The 18,718-nt window shown below is 34.0% G+C and overlaps 1 protein-coding gene and 1 long non-coding RNA gene across 4 annotated transcripts; both read right to left on the bottom strand.

The window, feature by feature from the left end:
* Positions 1 to 497: 497 nt before the first annotated feature.
* On the bottom strand, positions 498 to 12,256 carry LOC123867116. Its single transcript, XR_006796334.1, has 3 exons — positions 12,243 to 12,256; positions 10,889 to 10,898; positions 498 to 580 (listed from the first exon to the last, which is right to left on the bottom strand). It is a non-coding gene; the product is annotated as an uncharacterized LOC123867116 (long non-coding RNA).
* LOC123867100 (elongation of very long chain fatty acids protein-like) lies at positions 894 to 17,224 on the bottom strand. Of its 3 annotated transcripts, none has more exons than XM_045908981.1 (6): positions 17,091 to 17,224; positions 8,811 to 8,872; positions 5,978 to 6,168; positions 5,584 to 5,658; positions 4,089 to 4,388; positions 894 to 2,175 (listed from the first exon to the last, which is right to left on the bottom strand). In XM_045908981.1, exons 2-6 carry the CDS (start codon positions 8,863 to 8,865, stop codon positions 1,945 to 1,947), a joined length of 852 nt encoding a protein of 283 aa, XP_045764937.1. In that variant the 5' UTR covers positions 8,866 to 8,872; positions 17,091 to 17,224; the 3' UTR covers positions 894 to 1,944. The 3 variants fall into 3 exon arrangements, with proteins under 3 accessions (XP_045764937.1, XP_045764938.1, XP_045764936.1); XM_045908982.1 differs by lacking the exon at positions 17,091 to 17,224 and adding an exon at positions 16,005 to 16,234; XM_045908980.1 differs by lacking the exon at positions 17,091 to 17,224 and adding an exon at positions 10,561 to 10,686.
* Positions 17,225 to 18,718: the final 1,494 nt, after the last annotated feature.

Below are 18,718 nucleotides of genomic sequence, written 5' to 3'. Positions count from 1 at the left end.
CTTCCGTTTTCGTACACGGAAATAGATCAATATCTAGAAATGCCAACAACAATTGAAGAAATCTGTAAAGATAAACATAAGGGGCATCCTATCCTATCCTATCCCATCCTATCCTATAAAGACATCCTATTTCCTAATTCGCTTCGCATACCTACAGCTACATAACCGTCGTCTGTACAAACCCTAATACGATAAGTAAGTACCTACCTAAATGTACTTGATATTGACTTGAGGACATCGGCCTTTCAGTCCTGCAAATTCAAATGAAAATGAGTTTTCATTTGAATTTGCCATTTGTTGAGACAAAAACTGTAAGCAGCTACTAATGAAAGAAAAAAAACGCTCGAGTGCGAGTCGAACTCACACACGAAGGTGATTTTTTAAAAAATTCATGGCGGCCATTTTTAACTTTCTATTATTTGTTTTATAGCGGCAAAAGAAATACTCATTCTGTGAAAATTTTGAGTCGCAACTTATTACGGTACGGTCAACCGCTGAAGGACGGATGGACGGACGGACAGCGAAGGCTTAGTAATAGGTCCCGTTGTCACCCTTCGAGTACGGGATCCTAAAAAATACCCTTTTACAATAGCTACTTGCATGCCGGAGCCTACTGAACTGGTCGAATAGCTCGTGAGATACGAGTAGAAGATGGTTTCTATTGTAAAAGAAAGTTTTTCTTATTTATAGAAGTTCATAGCCTGTAATATTCCGAGAGGTTTTAGGGAAAAGGTTTTTTTTTCTTTGTAAATCAACCAACTGAACTTTGCTAAGTGAAATAGATCCAATCCATATAGATTTCTAGTTTTAACTGTAAAAGTTTACGGGTTGGATCCTTTTCACATAACAATGTCAAACTGTATTAGGGATAATAATATTAAAAACATCAACAGTTATAAAATTGAAAGTATCTAATTGTTTCTCTTCTGCTTATTTTATCTTAATCTATGTACAAAGACTTATAGTAGAATAAATTACATACCAATAAAATAATTTTAACTTTACCTAATAACTACAATTCTAGAAATACGAACTACATCACAAAACTTAAGTAGGTATCAATTATCTACTTATAAGTATATTTACATTTTCAGCAAATATTTTATGTTTGAATAGCCACTTGTGTAAATTACAAAGATAAAAAGATTTTGCAAAATATTTTATTACATTATTAGTTATTTTTTACCATAGATTCATGGTACGGTACCTACGTTCATTTTTCAATTTTAATTAAGGCAATTATATTATTATGTTATACTGTTCATAATTACCTTCTAAATCCATATATTATTTAATTCACTAAAGTAATTTTGGTCGCACAAAAACTAATCATTATTTGCGAACAAAGTTGTACATTAGCATTTTCCTTGTATTGATAACCATCATATTTTTTTACAGTGATTTTATCTTTTATCTAAGTATATCTAAAAGGAAAAAGCTGACGAACTGACTGACTGATTGATCTATCAAAGCACAACTCAAATAACTGCACAGATTGGTCTGCAATTTGGCATGCAGGTATCAGGTATCTATTATGACGTAACCACTCGCTCAGAAAGATTTTTTGAAAATTCAACCCCTAAGCAGGCTCTGCGGTCATAAGCTAGCTCGAAGTAATTATCTAGTTAATTTTTTTAGCATAGTGAATAAGTATCTTTGCATAATTACTTATCAACCTAGAGGGGTTTATATTTTGAAACTAATTCAAACGAGAAATGACTTCTTACAATTCTTTAATCTTTGGTGGTATTTTTCGTCTATTACCTCTGCTCTTTAAAATACCCTTTTTTAATCTTTCTTTCTTTCTCTTTTTTCTTTTTCCACAATCATTCCCCATGTCACGATCTATAGAATATGTCACTAAAAGAGATCATAATCGGATCTATTTATAAATCTTCTTCGTTTTCTTTCTGCTTTAACTAACCTTCTTTTTTTAACCTCTCATTATTCTTCTTTTGTACTATTTATACATTCTTCTTTATTGTAAGCTGGCTTACAAACGCCATTCGACAGTTGTTGTTTCCTCTTGGTATAACTTTGTCGGTAGAAGTTTAAGAATAATACAAGAAAGAAGAGCGTGTTGCACGCTATAAATGCGGCTTCGCCTTTAGATGGTGGGCAGTCAGAAACTCTTACTGCGATGTTGTAGTGAATGATAATACACACGAACTGGATCTGTAACAATCAAAATGATAATAAATTAAAAAAAAAATAATAATAAGAGACTAGAGGATGCTCGTGACTTCGTCCGGGATTTAGGTTTTTAAAGATCCCGTGGGAACTGTTTGATTTTCTGGGATAAAAAGTTGCCTATGTCAATTACAGGGACGTAAGCAACCTCAATACCAAATTTCATACAAATCGGTTAAGCGGCTTGGTCTTTAGGAATCCCGCGGTACTCTTTGATTTTCTGGGATAAAAAGTAGCCTATGTCCGTCCCCGGGATATAAGCTGACCCTGTACCTTTCGTCAGAATCGGTTAAACTGTTGGGCGGTGAAAAGGTAGCAGACAGACAGACAGACACACTTTCGCATTTATAATATTAGTATGGATAAGATAAGAACATCAAGATTTCATTTAATGGAGCCTTATCATTTGTGTGTTGTCTTTCTTTAGAGTCGATTTATAATGATAAATTTCGGACCAGTGGCAAATTCTTTTGACGATTCAAAATCACCTGTAAGAGTTTATTTGAATTGAAAAAATCTTTATTTTCTATTATATTCAAAGAGATAAAGCAAATCGAAGCCACATTCAAAAATTTACAAAGCATATTGACCTCTATCTTCACAACGAACGCACGTATTTTATGCACGAAATGAAAAAAATCATCGAATTAAAAAAAATGTATGATAAAATCCAAGTAACACAACCTTTGAAGAGTAGTGGCAAGGTACTCCAAACCTTACTTAGCCTACTAATAAAGCAGTGGTGAACATAAATGTCTTTCGAGTAAGTAATTATAAATTTTTTGAAAAAAAACTTATGAGATAAAATTACTGTAATTAGTATTAATTTATTTGATAATATCCACCAATGTCATTATCCAATTACAAAATGCTCATACGTCAACTTTGCTATTGAAAAAACAATAATGGTCTATTGTTTACCGATAACCTATTGACCGTGGAGTGTTTTAAGTTAAAAAGATTCGATTTAGCGTACAATCTATGAGAACCTAAATCATAATTGAGACCTAAATACGTTGGTAATTATTTAATAATTGATTAAGCTCAGCATAAGATTCCCTAGTGATTTCTATGTTTAAGTAATACATGTAGGTAATATCGTGAAGAATAAAGCTAATAGAAATACACGGTTTAGTAAAACTTGGGTAGGTATATCTACTTAAAACAGTTGGACGTTCTTTAGAATTGTAAAAAAATAAACCTGCTGAAATTTATTAAAAAAAATCTGTTTTCTCGTGAGACAAAGTTATTATTTTCCGGTAGGGAGAGCTTAGTCGTCTCCGGAATGCAACCGATCTCTTAGTTTTTAGTCAACAAAACGTTAGCATACCACGTTGTCATCGTTAACCCATCGCCAGCTCACTACTGAGCACGAGTATTTCCTCAAGATAAAAAATTTAAAACCCCCGACACAAAAACATCTATAAGAAAACTAGAAAAGAGCTGAAAACTTTCAAACGGCTCAACCGATTTTCTTCGATTATAGCTAAGAACACTCACGATCAAGCCACCTTTCAAACAAAAAAAAAAATTAAAATCGGTTCATTAGTTTAGGAGCTACGATGCCACAGACAGATACACAGATACACATGTCAAACTTATAGCACCCCTCTTTTTGGGTCGGGGGGGGGGGGGGGGGGGGTTTCTGGCCAAGTGCGGGTTGGCAGACTTCACACGCCTTTGAGAACATTAAGGAGTTATCACAGGCATGCAGGTTTCCTCACGATGTTTTCCTTCACCTTTAAAGCAAGTGATATTTAACTGCTTAAAACCCACAAACTCCGAAAAGTTAAAGTCCACCACCTAGGCTAGGCTATTATCGCTTTTTCACATGCATACTTTTGCATTATATACCAGTACTTAGTGTAGATAACGGAGATAATAATATGATCACTTACCAGTTGAAACTTTGTCATATACTTCTTCCAGAAGATATATTTTGCCACTTTAGGTCCCAAAGCCGCTAATCCATAGTACGTATACATGAACACGTGTACCAAGGAGTTCAGGAAGCCAATGAAAATAAGTGTGGTCGAAGGCCAGTACTTTAAAAACGCCCATGTACCGATCATCATGACAGAGTGATGGTACAGATGGAGGAATGTAACTTGGCTGTCCTTTTTTCTGAGCACGAAGAAGACTGTGTCTAGGAGTTCAGTGACCTTCGCGGCGAAGTAAAACCATATGCTTAGGAGAATCTGAAACAATGGATAATGATATAAGCTTGATATAAGTCGTATTGTGGAGAGGGGTCTCTCCGTCACTCGCTCCATACAAACAAAGTTCCAATTTCATTTGAATATTAAGCAACCAAAGTCCATGAAATTTTGCAGACATATTCTAGAAACTAATGCCTGTGGTTTTCCAGATTTCTGTTAAAATATTCGGTTTCAAAGTTACGCGGTCTTAAAAATTCACATACAAAAATCTATGAGCCCCTGTAATTTTAAAACTACATATTTTTAGAAAAATCTAAAACACCACAGGCCCAGGTATTAGTTTCTGCAAAATTTCATGGACTTTGGTAGCTTAATATTCAAATGAAATTGGAACTACGATTGTATGGAGTAAGTGACGGAGAGAGCCCTGTTAAGTAGGTACCTGTTAGGTATAGTTACGTGGGTGTGGGTTTAGGTTTTTAAAAATCTTGTGGGAATTCTTTGTTTCTCCAAATTGATTGGCCAAAACAAACGATTTTTTTTTTCGGTTTTTCTTTCACGGTTTCTTGCGATGTTCTAGCTCGAAAAAAAATATTTCATACATCATCCTAAATAATATGATGTTTATAGTTGTGTACGGAACCCCAAAAGCGCGAGGTCCGACTCGCACCTAATCGGTTTTTATAAATTCACTGCGAAATGTCGGATGTTACCTCGTTTTTTGTGGTTGATTTAAAGAAAAACCTTATTATTAATGACGTCTAGCAGCTAAGTCACACTCTTGTTTCATATAATTAATTAAAACGCGATTTTAATGATCTTTAATCTGACTTTGCTGTCTGACAGATTTAAATAATTTAATAAATTAACTTTTTCCGTTCCTTTTTTAAATAAATATTTGCAGTATCAGAGGAACCGCCAATGTAATGCCAGCCTTTCCGAAACCCGTGAATTTTTGGTTACATAATTTAAAAAAAATTTAAATGTGTTTAAATTTTCAAAGTAAGATAACTATACCAAGTGGGGTATCATATTATTATGAAAGGGCTGTCTTGTACGTTCCAAACAGTTTTTTAATGCATAATAGTTTTTGATTTATCGTGCAAAATGTCAAAAAAATACCCGAGTACGGAACCCTCGGTGCGCAAGTCTGACTCGCATTTGGTCGGTTTTTTCTCTCGTCTGGCTTTACAAGTTAGGGAAACTATATAGAATTTTTCCTAAAGTGCCTTACCTCTCTTCTTTCGTTTTCAATAGCAAGATGACATGTCTTTGGAAATATCCCTTGTTCCATTAGTTGTCCAAAATACTGCAAAACCAAATATAAAATAAATATAATCAGGTTAAAGAAGACTTTATTTCTCTCAAAGACAAATTTCACTTACACAGAAAACATATTTACAATTGATAGGCAATCGTTTGTTCGGCAATCATATTATTAAAACTTACTTAATCTACAACTCACATAACATTTAATTTTACTCTGCTATACTTCAGTACTAACACATTTAAATCGGTTGATCTGTTGGGTCGTGAAAAGCTAGCAGACAGACAAACAGACATACAGACAGACTTTCGTATTTATAATATAAGTATGGAGAATGGATAAACATAATAATAAAACTTACCCGTCGAACTAAATATACGGAACCGATCACTTGAATCGCATTGTACAGCACTAATGCAGCTTTAAGCTTATAAGGTTCTCTCTTGGTCATTAAAGACGGCCCGATTTTCAGAACATATAACAGATATACAGCTAAAATTATCAGCACTGGTCCCGGTGTTACCATCAGGGGCAAAAAGTCCGTTTCATCATCTGTGAAAAAAAAACTACGTTAAAAAAATCTATTTATTTTTTATTTGAAAATACTTTTTTTATTGACATCAACATAAGAGTTTTTTTTTATAAAATAAACTTATATGTAAAGTAAAACTAAAAATAAATAGTTAATATAAATTATCACGTTCTTGAAAAACCCCCTAATTAAAGTTTTGGGTAAAACCACAATCTATTATTTATTTTTCAAGCCTTTTCCTCAGTTTTGCTATGCAATGTTTTTGAATTTTATATTATTCAACTGACAAAAACGTTACTTTTTAATAACACAGATCTGCATAATATTTTTTGTACTTATTGAATGATAACACGGACTTACGGATTCACAGAATAGGTACTAAATAAAATTAGGTACAAATCATGCCCGCGTGGAATAATGCCACGGATATTGAAAAAATATCTCTGTTTAATGTAGGAATGAATGGGTATTATTGCAACATTAAAATCATTTTATTTGGTGAAATTATTTTCAAATTGATTTCACTGATGATTTTTCACGAAAAGTGATTTAAACCGTACACAATCGCTTGCTAGATCAATTATTGTCAAGATAAATAGGGCTGATTTGTCCTCAGGCAGTTTTTCACGGCGAATTTTTCATGAAAAATTATTATTAACTAGAGGATACCCGCGGCTTCACCCGCATGGATTTCGGTTTTTTTAATCCTGTAGGAACTCTTCGATTTTCTGGGATAAAAAATAGCCTATGTCCTTCCCCGGGATGTACTTCAAGTCTGTACCAAACTTTAAAATCGGTTCAGCGGTTGAGCTGTGAAAACGTAGTAGACAGACAGACAGACAGACAGACACACTTTCGCATTTATAATATTAGTATGGATTTCCGGTTGCTACATCAATTTAACTAGTTTTTTTTTTCTCTTACGAACCGCGATGCCCTTAACCCTTCATATTCCGAGACAATACCTGTCCTCAGTAGTGGACCGGCGATGGGACGATCATGACGATACAACCGCAAGCACAAAACTTGACACACAAATGCATAGTAGGTAAATACACACGTGGGAATCTATTGTTTCTACGTACACAAATATTTGTCCAAAAGAGGTCAAGCGTAAAGAGGTTAAATAGAAAACAACGTTGGATATAATCATTTAACGCGACAGACTTTAATGCAAATCTCTTTTTTGTAAGTCCACATTCCAAAGTTAATTTAAGCCAGGGTTAATTGGTTATATATATTATTATGTTTCAACTTTCTATTTTGTATAATATCATGTCATCACTATCCATAATATTATAAACAGAAAGTTTTCTTTGTTGAATAATTGGTAGGGAAGCATATCTTGCAATAAAATAAATGGTTTATGAAAATAAAAACTAAAGTCAAAATGAGAAACAAGTGTAAGTTAAAAATTTATAACACCCCATACACAACACAACACAAACATAAGTTTGACGTGTGTATCCGTGTGTCTGTGTATCTGTGTATCTGTCTGTGGCATCGTAGCTCCTAAACTAATGAACTGATTTTAGTTTAGTTTTTTTTGTTTGAAAGGTGGCTTAATCGAGAGTGTTCTTAGCTATAATCCAAGAAAATCGGTTCAGCCGTTTTAAAGTTATCAGCTCTTATCTAGTTACTGTAACCTTCACTTGTCGGGGGTGTTATAAATTTTTAATTTACACTTGTTACATCAGACCATAAACGTAGATGTTATTACTACTGCTCAAGACTATGTAATCTGTATGTAGGTGTCAACTCATAACGTTTTCAAGATAATACAAGTGCGCTGCACTTGCGATTGCCAACCTGTTTTTTTAAAATGCTGGTACAAGCTAGCCCTTGACTGCAATCTCACTATCATCACTTCCCACACAAGATGGAAGCGGGCTAACCTGGAAGGGGTATGGCGGTCTTTTTTATTAAACCCAAAATCCCTTTGGTTTCTACACGGCGTCGTACTGGAACGCTAAATCGCTTAACAGCACGACTTTGCCGGTAGGGTGGTAACTAGCCACGCCACGAGAGTGATGGAGAGTACTCTGTTAATAATTTTGATTTTAACTATATCTCAGCTTTTAGCTAAACTTGAGATAAAAGAGTAATTTAAAAAAGAAGCGTATTTATAACCGTACAATTATGTTAATTTTTTTATGAATGTTAGTTTGACCTTAAAACTGTAATTCAAAGCAATGTAAACAATAATGCGGTAATAAAAGACGTTTTACGAGGCTTTTCTATGATAATTATACGTCAAGAATTCTTTATGGGCTTTGATTTATGAAAAATACTATGTAGGTAGCTTCTAAAGTTTTTATAATAGGTACTCGTACCTTGAAAAGATGCCAATCCTGCGTGAAACAATTCATACAATATGATAATAATATTTATGAACTAGCTGATGCCCGCAGCTTCGCTCGCGAGGATTTAGGTTTCTGAAAATCCCGTTGGAACTTCTGATTCCCAGGACAAAAGTAGCCTATCCGTAATAGCCCGTCCCCGGGATGCATCGTGTTTCTGTACCACGTAAAAACATTTAAACGAATGATCCTTTGAAAATCCCGAGGGGTCACCAGGATTTAGGAATGCAATTCCTTAGGTAGGCTCCCCGTGCGAAGCCGGGGCAGGTCAACTAGTTTATAATAATTAAGTTCATACTTACATTTGCTTTTCGTCAGATCCCAATCAAGGAATCGGAGGCCGACTTCCCCGTTCATTGTGTGCCTGAAAAGATGAAAAATCCATTTAATGTTTTCCTTAGAAAGCTCAGAGTGACTCAGCGGGCGATGAGCGAGGCTATGCTTAGTTTCTCTAAAATTTTGGCGAACAACTTACGTACGTGACCGTTTTTTTTTCTAATAAACGCAAACAGTTTAAGTTCAATATACTCATTCGTGTCTGTACCAATTAATTAAAAGTTAATGAGCTTGAATTGGAATGTCAACGTTTGACGCATTTCGGCGACTACATTGTACCAATACAGACAATGGGGACAAAGATCAATATTAAAAACCTCAAAAATTCGTACATTCTGATTCTCATTAGGTATAATTAGGTACAAAACAACATTGTCGCTAACTAGCCATCACACTAATATTATAAAGGCGAAAGTTTGTATGTGTGTGTGTGTGTGTGTGTGTGTGTGTGTGTGTGTGTGTGTGTATGTTTGTTACTCCTTCACGCAAAAACTACTGGACGGATTTGGCTGAAATTTGGAATGGAGATAGATAATATCCTGGATTAGCACATAGGCTACTTTTTATCCCGGAAAATCAAAGAGTTCCCACGGGATTTCAAAAAACCTAAATCCACGCGGGCGAAGTCGCGGGCATCGGCTAGTTTGATAATAAATTAACGTGAATGTCATTTCGCTAAAACGAAATTAAAACTAATAGACTAAGAGCCCGTTAGAGACCAGACCAGACCTTCGTTATTTTATAAAAGCTGAAGTTTCAATGCGAGGAACTATCAGCGAGTATTAAGTTTGGATCAAAGCAGATAACAGGAAACAAAGACGTATAAAATCTTTCGTCAAAATTAAACTCAAATCATTTATTGAAAGTAAGTAGTATTTATACTTCTAAGTTGTTTATTAAAGAATAAAAACTGGTGATAGTCTAGTGGTTAGTGGTGGACTTTGGCCTGTAAATTGGGGGTCCGGACCTCTGACTTTTCCGTTAAATATCACGTGAAGGAAAATATCGTAAGGAAACTTGCATGCTCGAGAGTTCTCCATAATATTTTCAAAGGTGTGTAACGTCTGCAAATCCGTACTTGGTCGGCGTGGTGGACTATGGCCTAAGCCCTTCGCATTCTGATTCTGAAACCCGTACTCAGTAGTGGCCCAACGATGGACAGAAGATGATTATTTTGATAATGATTTCGATATGACGCAAAACATTTCGTACTTACTTAAATTCGAGATTTATTTTTTGTTTTATTTTATTTTTGACAACATTTTTTTGGTTTCTTATCGATAAGAACTTGTGCGTATCCGTTTGTCTTGAGTAGGTATTTAAATTATTCAGTTATCTGTAAGCCTTTCAACCTTCTGAATTCGTCTATAAAGTCTAACCCTAGGGTTATCTAAAAGAGATCGCTAGCTAGTGATAAAACCGCCTTTGTATAAAACTTACGAAGCATATCTCGAATATTATAATAATGATTACCATAATAATACTTGTTCTTTCTATTGTATATTGGTGTGTTTTCAAGAGTACTTAGGTATTATATAATCCCGAGTGATACTATTTTTATTTTTTTTCAAAAAAAAAATAATATGGCGACTGTATCGTCATTATCAAAATGTTTAAAAAAAACTTTTACATAGTCCATTTCTTGGTAGGGCCATCGTGTTTTTTTAATTTCATCAATTACGACTGGTTTTAGGTACTTAGATATAATTTATTTACCGGTTAAAATTGACGCTTGCTAGATATTTTCCAAAGACTTGTCTCATTTCTTGTATTCACATTCACTTTGTCCACATCAAACTGCACTTTTAATTAAACATTCATAAACAACCAATACAGTCACTGTCTTTTGTAAAAATGACACAAATCACCAGTTTTGATCAAAAATGATTATTCATTAAGATAACTGCGTTACCTGCACTTCTAAAAACTCATTAATCAAATATTTAAAGCTATTAAGAACGAATCATTATCATTTATGCTAACGTAAACTGATTCTTGGATTTACTGGAATTTTCGTTACCTAATACTTTTATATTAAAAATACAAAAGTGTGTCTGTCTGTTACTGAAAAAATACAGAGATAGGTGACATCCTGAAGATATTTTTTTATTCTGCGAAAGATTTCCCTGGGATTTTGAAAAAACCTAAATCCACGCGAGCTTATTATACGTGATATCGTCATCAATTTAGAGCCTCGATAGCTGAACGGATGAGGAGCGGACTGAATTCCGATAGGTCGGCGGTTCAAACCCCACCCGTTGCACTATTATTGTCGTACCCACTCCTGGCACAAGCTTTACGCTTAATTGGAGCGGAAAGGTTCTTTAAGGGTAATATTCTTTAAAAAAAAATCATCCCTTGCTTGCTAAGAACGGGTCATCATCCAGAGATGTGGTTAAAGAATTTTATTCTCAAAAGAAATTATACAAATTTCACTTAATGAGAAATTACAGTAATAAACTTAATATAAGCAAATTTTATCTTTCGGCACAGCGGTAAGAAACAACACAATCGTAAAATAGTAGCGGGTAAGGTAGTCTAATATCTAAATCACACTAATATTATAAAGGAGAAAGTTTGTATGTGTGTGTGTGTGTGTGTGTGTATGTTTGTTACTCCTTCACGCAAAAACTACTAGACGGATTGAGCTGAAATTTAGAATGGAGATAGATTATACCCTGGATTAGCACATAGGCTACTTTTTATCCCGGACAATCAAAGAGTTCCCACGGGAATTTTAAAAACCTACATCCACGCGAACGAAGTCGCGGGTATCAGCTAGTATCTAATAATGTACCCGGCAATGCTCTTACACATTGCCCGAGCCGATTCCGATATTTTTAATCACAAAATCTTTAATTTTCTTTTTGAAAATGTTTATCTTACTAATATTTTTTATTTCTGTAGGTAATTTATTAAACGTAGTTAGTGCGTGAACCTCCTTTTAAAGAGATATTATCAGCGTTACGCAAAGGTCGGCATCCCAGTTCCCTTTTAGTTTTAAATGATAATTCTGAATGAATTTTCTTTGATAGAATTTTTTTAATTAATATTATACATTTGTAGAAATAATTGTAGTGGGGGTAAGAAAGTCGTAAATTATAAAGAATTTTTATTATTTTGTTTTGGATTACTTGTAAACAATTTAAATTAGTTTTAGCCGCACTGCCCCATATTTCTTATTCAGAGTTAGAAGAATTTAGGCCATAGTCCACCACAGCAATCGAATTCACATTGGCAGACTTAACATACTTTTGAGAACATTAAAGAGACTAGAGAACTCTCAGGTTTCTTGGTTTTTTTTTTTTTTTTTGCTTTCTAACGCTTTTGGCCCGTTGTAATACTTAATTTATTGATGTGACGCTAGCCATATTCTGCTAAGGTCATTATCATCTGACATTATTATTATTTACCTAGCCAATTTAAAATTAAATTGCTCAAAACACAAAATTCTGTATTCTCTATTCTGCGCAGTGCCATCATTAATTTTATTATATCTATTAGGTATCTTGTATCCGTACAAAAAAGTTGTTATTGTTTGAATACTTTAATACAAAAGTCATTTTTTTGTTTCATTTTATATCTAGTTAAATTTCTATTTAAAATAATATTTGCATCCATCCTAGTATAATAAAATGCGAAAGTAGGTGGCTGTTTAGAACCATGGACTTCTAATACTCTTAGAACATATTAATTATTCACTCTTGTTTTAAAGATACCCGGATTGTAATTGGTAGGAAACACTGATCGCGGAAGGGTATTCCAACCTTTATGGACTAAGAGCCAGCGACTGCCAGACCTTCGTTATTTTATAAAAGCTGAGAGTTTCTCTGCGCATTGCCCCCAACACAGGGAGGAACGATCAGCAACTATGAAGTTTGAATCATGGTGCATTTGAGAAATAACAGGTAACAAAAGTGTAAAAAATCTTACGTCAAGGTATAAAGTCTAATTTTCTTATATTTTCTTAGAAATAGTATTAGAAATCACATCATGCATTGCCATTTAGTATCGTGGAAACCCCCTGCCAGACACCCTTAAAGTTTAACTATTTATTAAAGTTTAGAAGTGTATAATAGGGGGTTGCCATACTTCATAGTTACTGACCGTTCCTCCCTGTGGTGGGGGCAATACGCAGAGAAACTTTCAGCTTTTATAAAGTAACGTAGGTCTGGCACTCCCTGGCTCTCTCTATGCGTATGCGGAATGATGATACAAAACGTTTCGTGCATGTGGATCTAATTTCGACGATAAGGATGGCAACTCACCCGAGGTCTTACGATTGGTTATACCCACAGACCACTTGCCTGTTATTATACCTAATGAAAGGGGAAGTACCTACCCAAGGGATTCAAAAAATAAAACTAAATCCACGCGGTTGAAGTCGCGGGCATCATGTTGTTTGTAGTTTATGGAACCTTTCCTATGTAATTGATGTGGTAGCTATATGCAATGGGTTTTCATACTATTTTTGTTATCGTTCTACTGTAGTCAAGATTACGTTCATACAATTTACGGTCGACCTCATGTCACCTTATCAGCAAACATTTTTCTAAAGATCGATAAAGAAAATTAGAAAATATAAGTAGGTATAGGTTTAAATATTTACAGAACTAGCTTTAACAAGAATTTATCATAGTAGGTTTGTAAAATTTACACGGCATATTTACCGTTATAATTAACTATAATATACAATAAATTTTTGAGCCTCAATAGCTCAACCGGTAAAGGAGCGGACTGAAAACCGAAAGGTTGACGGTTCAAACCCCGCCCGTTGCACTATTGTCGTACCTACTCCTAGCACAAGCCTGACGCTTAGTTGGAGAGGAAAGGCGAATATTAGTCATTTAACATGGCTAATATTCTTTTTTTTTTTAAGAATTTATGTTGTTCTAAACTAGATGATGGTTGGTGTAGGTTTTAAAAATCTCGTGGGAACTCTTTAAAAATTAAACTCTGAAAATCTCCTGCAAGTTATATTAACTCAAAATCGGTGAAATGGATGGGTGGTTAAAAAGTAACAGATAGACCGACAGACAGACGTAGTTTCGCATTTATAATATTAGTAGGTACTAGGTAGGTATATAGAAGTAAGTTGGTATATGCATAAGGTAAACGTGACACAAATAATTTTAATACAATAATTATAATACCTACTCACATAATATTATCTTTGCATAATATCAAATAGTTTACGTAGGTCAGTATAATAATATAATATTGTATAGTCAGACAATTTTCTCGGATATTTTTTTCGGGTTATCCTCTTTACTTATGCTATAAACCTATCTAACTGCCTTTCATGATTCTAGGTCAACGGGAAGTAACCTACAGGTTTCTTGAAAAACACGTCAGACAGACAGCATATCATAAGTGATCCTATAGGCTTCTTTTTCCTTTTAGGTACCTTAAAAAAGGGTAATATACTTACCTACTGTAATTGTCTTCGATCATTTAAATGATAAATATGTAATTTACTTATAATTGCAATAAAACTTTGTGATGGTTAAAAGGATGGTTAAAATCTTGATAAAATGTAAATCGCTGCACGTACTTTTTATATGCTTTATATTTTTTATTCACTTAGGCAATTGTTTTTTAAATGTTTCATTCGTTATAATCATATTGTAATGAGAGCTAAAATATTTTTACCCGACTGCGGCCAAGCCAAAGTAAGGGTTATGATTTTAGCAGTCTATGTATGTATGTATGTTTGTATCAGATTCTTTGTGTTCCACCGTAACGCCTTAACTACTGGGCTGATTCTGATGACTGAAATGTCAATCGATTCGTTATAATAGTCCGGGTGGCATACGCCATTGTTATAGCGGCAATAAAAATACACATTGTGTGAAAATTTCAGGTCTCTACCTATTATGGTTTACGAGTTACAGCCCGCTGACAAACAGACGGACGGACAGCGGAGACTTAGTAATAGAGTCCCGTTGGCACCCTTCGATTACGAAAGCCTAAAAATTCTGGCATATCTGCTTCCTTTAATCTTTCTATAGCTACATTCTTATCTTTAAATATCTAGGTAGTCACTATAGGTTACACAAAATCGATTTTGAGCTAGTATAAATCGTTAAATTTGTTATTAATAAAATAAATTGAAAGATTATTCACAGAATAAATGGTTATTATTAAAAAGTAGTTTATGAAACGGTTGCATAATAGGGGGAATTAAAATATGAGCGTGAGTGTAAAAAGCGAGCCGCAGGCGAGGTTTTTAAGAGGGCTCTCTCCGTCACTCGCTTCATACAATCGTAGTTCCAATTTCATTTGAATATTAAGCAAGCAAAGTCCATGAAATTTTGCAGACATATTCTAGAAACTAATATCTGTGTCTGTGGTTTTCCAGATTTCTGTTAAAATATTCGGTTTCAAAGTTACGCGGTCTTAAAAATTTTCATACAAATCTTTGAACGCCTGTAATTTTAAAACTACATATTTTTAGAAAAATCTAAAACACCACAGACACAGATATTAGTTTCTAGAATATGTCTGCAAAATTTCATGGACTTTGGTTGCTTAATATTCAAATGAAATTGGAACTACGATTGTATGAAACGAGTGACGGAGAGAGCCCTGTTAATAAAATTTTATAACTTTAAAGATGTCTGACAGGGGGTTGCCAAGATATGTATCTGACAATGCATGACGTGATTTGATAATTTCTAATACTGTTCCAAAGAAAATATAAAAAATAGACTTTATACTTTGACGTAAGGTTTTTTTACGCACTTATCACCTGTTATCTCCCAAAACCACCATGATTCAAACTTCGTAGTCACTGATCGTTCCCCCTGTGTTGGGGACAATACGCAGAGAAACTTTCAGTTTTTATAAAATTACGAAGGTCTGGCACGCGCTGGCTCTCTCACCCGCTCGAAAATAAGATTCTACTGAGAAGAGCCAGAAAGAAATTCAGCGGTTAACTTCTCTTTTTAAAAAGTAAAATGTTAGGGATGATGAGTAGTCAAATAGCGACTTTTTGTCAAACGTTTAGAGGGGGATCTTGTATGAAATACCTGACGTGAGAAATGTTAAACTAGTCAGCAAACTTAAAACTAACAGCAGACTTGGATTTTATGAATTATGCAAGACCCTCTATTTAAGAGTTCCTTAGAAACAATTTATTTTGGACATAATGTACTTACCGACTAATAAATGATGCCCCGACTTCGTCCGCATGGATTTAAGTTTATAAAAAATTCAAAAAGTATCCTATGTCATTCTTCAGGTGTCGAAAACTAAATCCTAGATATTCATGTCAGAAATCAAGTCGATCCGTTGCTCCGTCGCCTTGCGGCGTGATTGGAGGACAAACTAACAAATTATGCAAACTCACTTTCGCATTAATTATAACACGGGTGTGATTATTGTAAAACTTTTCCTAAACTGATGTGATTCGTATCGCTCAACGCTGAATCTAGGTCATTTCAATATTGCAATGCGAAAAAAAAGTAACGATTTGCGTTTTGCATACCTACCACTTACATATTAAATCATATTATTTAACGAGTAGCTAACGTGCAGTTTCAACATTATGATTCACTAGCTTATGCCCGCAACTTCATCCGCGTGGATATAGGTTTTTTAAATCCCGAGGGAACACTTTTCCGGGATAAAAAAGTAACCATTTTGAGTGACCAACCAAAAATTTTTTGAAAACCAAACGGCGGACCAACAAATTCCTGGGAGGCCGGCAATCCATTGGCGGTTCCTCTGGTGCTGTAAATGTTCATGGGAGGCGGTAATCACTTAACACCAGGTGAACCACCTAAAATATCTAGATTTCGAATGTTTTTTGAAAACATGTTTGTTGTTGTTTGGTGTCTCAAAATGATTAACCCCCACTAAGATTTTGGCTGTCATTTGTACAGGATTACGTAAAGCCGCGATTACACCTGTAAGTTTTACTCACGTAAGTCGCTTACGTAATTAATTGACAACATATTCACTTATGTAAGTGTTAAAACCCCCCCCCCCCCCCCCCCCCCGCCCTGTCAAATTCAATTTTCACATTTTTTTATAAAACTAAAAATAATATTCGATTTTTTTAAAATTCCAATGATGGTGAGCCACTATTGAATACAACTATTCCAAATTTCATGTCAATAGCTTTAATAGTTACTGAAATAATCGACTGTGACAGACGGACAGACGGACGAAGAAAGTCGCACCATAAGGGTTCCATTTTTACCAATTTGCTACAAAACTCTAAAAGGAAATAAAAAAATTACCGTAAACTGATGAATTCAGCCTATACGAACTTTTCAGGACTCCAACTCAACACTTGTAAACTTGAACTTCAAATTAAAAGTCAAGATCCAACACTGTGGTATGAAGCAACACTCAAAGCATAATGATCGGCCGGCCACACCACCGCAGGCTTAAGTTTATATAAAGTGGTGACAAGGTGTCTTTGAACAAAACGTATGCACAAGTTCAAGGTCACATCCATTTAATACAGGAAGCACATTTTTTTTGCGGATTTTCATAATTTAATTTAATTTTCGATCACTATAACAAATTATTACAATTAAAAAAAATTGATAAGACAAATTTTAATATAAATAATAAATTATTTCACTGGCCTAATAAATTCTATTGATTATGTAAAAAAAAATCATTATAATTAATTAGTTTTTCATTTCTCCTAATTACTTAACCTTTTTTTTAATAAATCAGTTTGATATTTTTAAATTCGGAAACTGAACAATAATAAATTATTACTTACAGAAACTTTTCACAATAAATAATCATTAATTAATTATCTCTTCTCTTATTGCGATTAATAAGATTAATCAACTAAAGTATTTTTTTAAATATCTAAATAAAAAATATTTAATTTACTTAATTTTAACACTCAAAGCGAACATTGAAAATAATTTTTAATCAATATTTTCATGATAATTTCTCTTCTCTTCTCTGATGACTATCTGATTGAGTCATCTTATTCTTCAGTGAAACATTGGGTCGTAGCAATGCTTTTTCCAGCCATTGTATGGAAAGGCCAGTAAAAAAATATTGAGTATAAAAATTAAATATGATTTTCTTCATATATTTATTTTTATTTTTATTGCATTTCGTTTTTATAGCACTAAAAAAGCTTTGTCGACTTTTCCGAGTTATTTATATATAAAATATTATAGTTTAGATAAGTTAAGTTTTAATTTGTAATAATACCTACCTATAATTTATTCCTATAGTCTATTAGTCTAAAGACTATTAGCGTAGTGTACTTATTAGGAATTTAAGCTTTGTCAGAAGAAAGAATAATTAATTAATTAAGTTTTCAAATTATAATCGCACATTTGATGTGATCGTTATATCTAGTAATTATAAATAACTATGATTAATTAAAAAATAGCTTTAAAACGTCAATCATAATATTATGCACGTACAATTTTATTATGCACGTATTATATTTGTTTAATAAATAAAATTTTACTGAGGCAGACATCTCACTAAAATACACTGACAGGAAACAATATTATATCTCTCCGTCACTCGCTCCATACAAACGTAGTTCGTTTCTCGTTGGAATACTAACCAATCATACTCAATGGGATTTTGTAAAAACGTTTTGGGAACTAATATCTATGATTGTGGTTTTCCAGATTTCCGTTAAAATATTCGGTTTCAAAGTTACGCGGTCTTAAAAATTCACATACAAATCTTTGAGCCCCTGTAATTTTAAAGCTACATATTTTTAGAAAAATTTAAAACACCACAGGCACGACGTCTCGGCTAACATCAACTTCGGAAGATCCATCGAAGCCAAAGCCAAGACCGCCGCAAAAAAACTAGGCATTCTTAACAAGGTCAAGCAGTACTTCACGCCGCGCCAACTGATTACTTTGTATCA

Source organism: Maniola jurtina, chromosome 7, assembly GCF_905333055.1.
Source record: "Maniola jurtina chromosome 7, ilManJurt1.1, whole genome shotgun sequence".
NCBI classification, from domain to species: Eukaryota; Metazoa; Arthropoda; class Insecta; order Lepidoptera; family Nymphalidae; genus Maniola; species Maniola jurtina.
The sequence above is the reverse complement of the archived record's forward strand: the minus strand, read 5'-3'. Positions and strand labels throughout refer to the sequence as shown.

Excerpts from the sequence above, each read along its gene's own strand:
- LOC123867100 (XM_045908980.1), bottom strand. The coding sequence starts at position 10,607 with ATGAGACAAGTCTTTGGAAAATATCTAGCAAGCGTCAATTTTAACCG. Across the intron at positions 8,873-10,560 it reads GCAAGCGTCAATTTTAACCG|GCACACAATGAACGGGGAAG; the intron begins GTAAATAAATTA and ends TCATCTTTTCAG. Across the intron at positions 4,389-5,583 it reads TTGAAAACGAAAGAAGAGAG|ATTCTCCTAAGCATATGGTT; the intron begins GTAAGGCACTTT and ends CCATTGTTTCAG.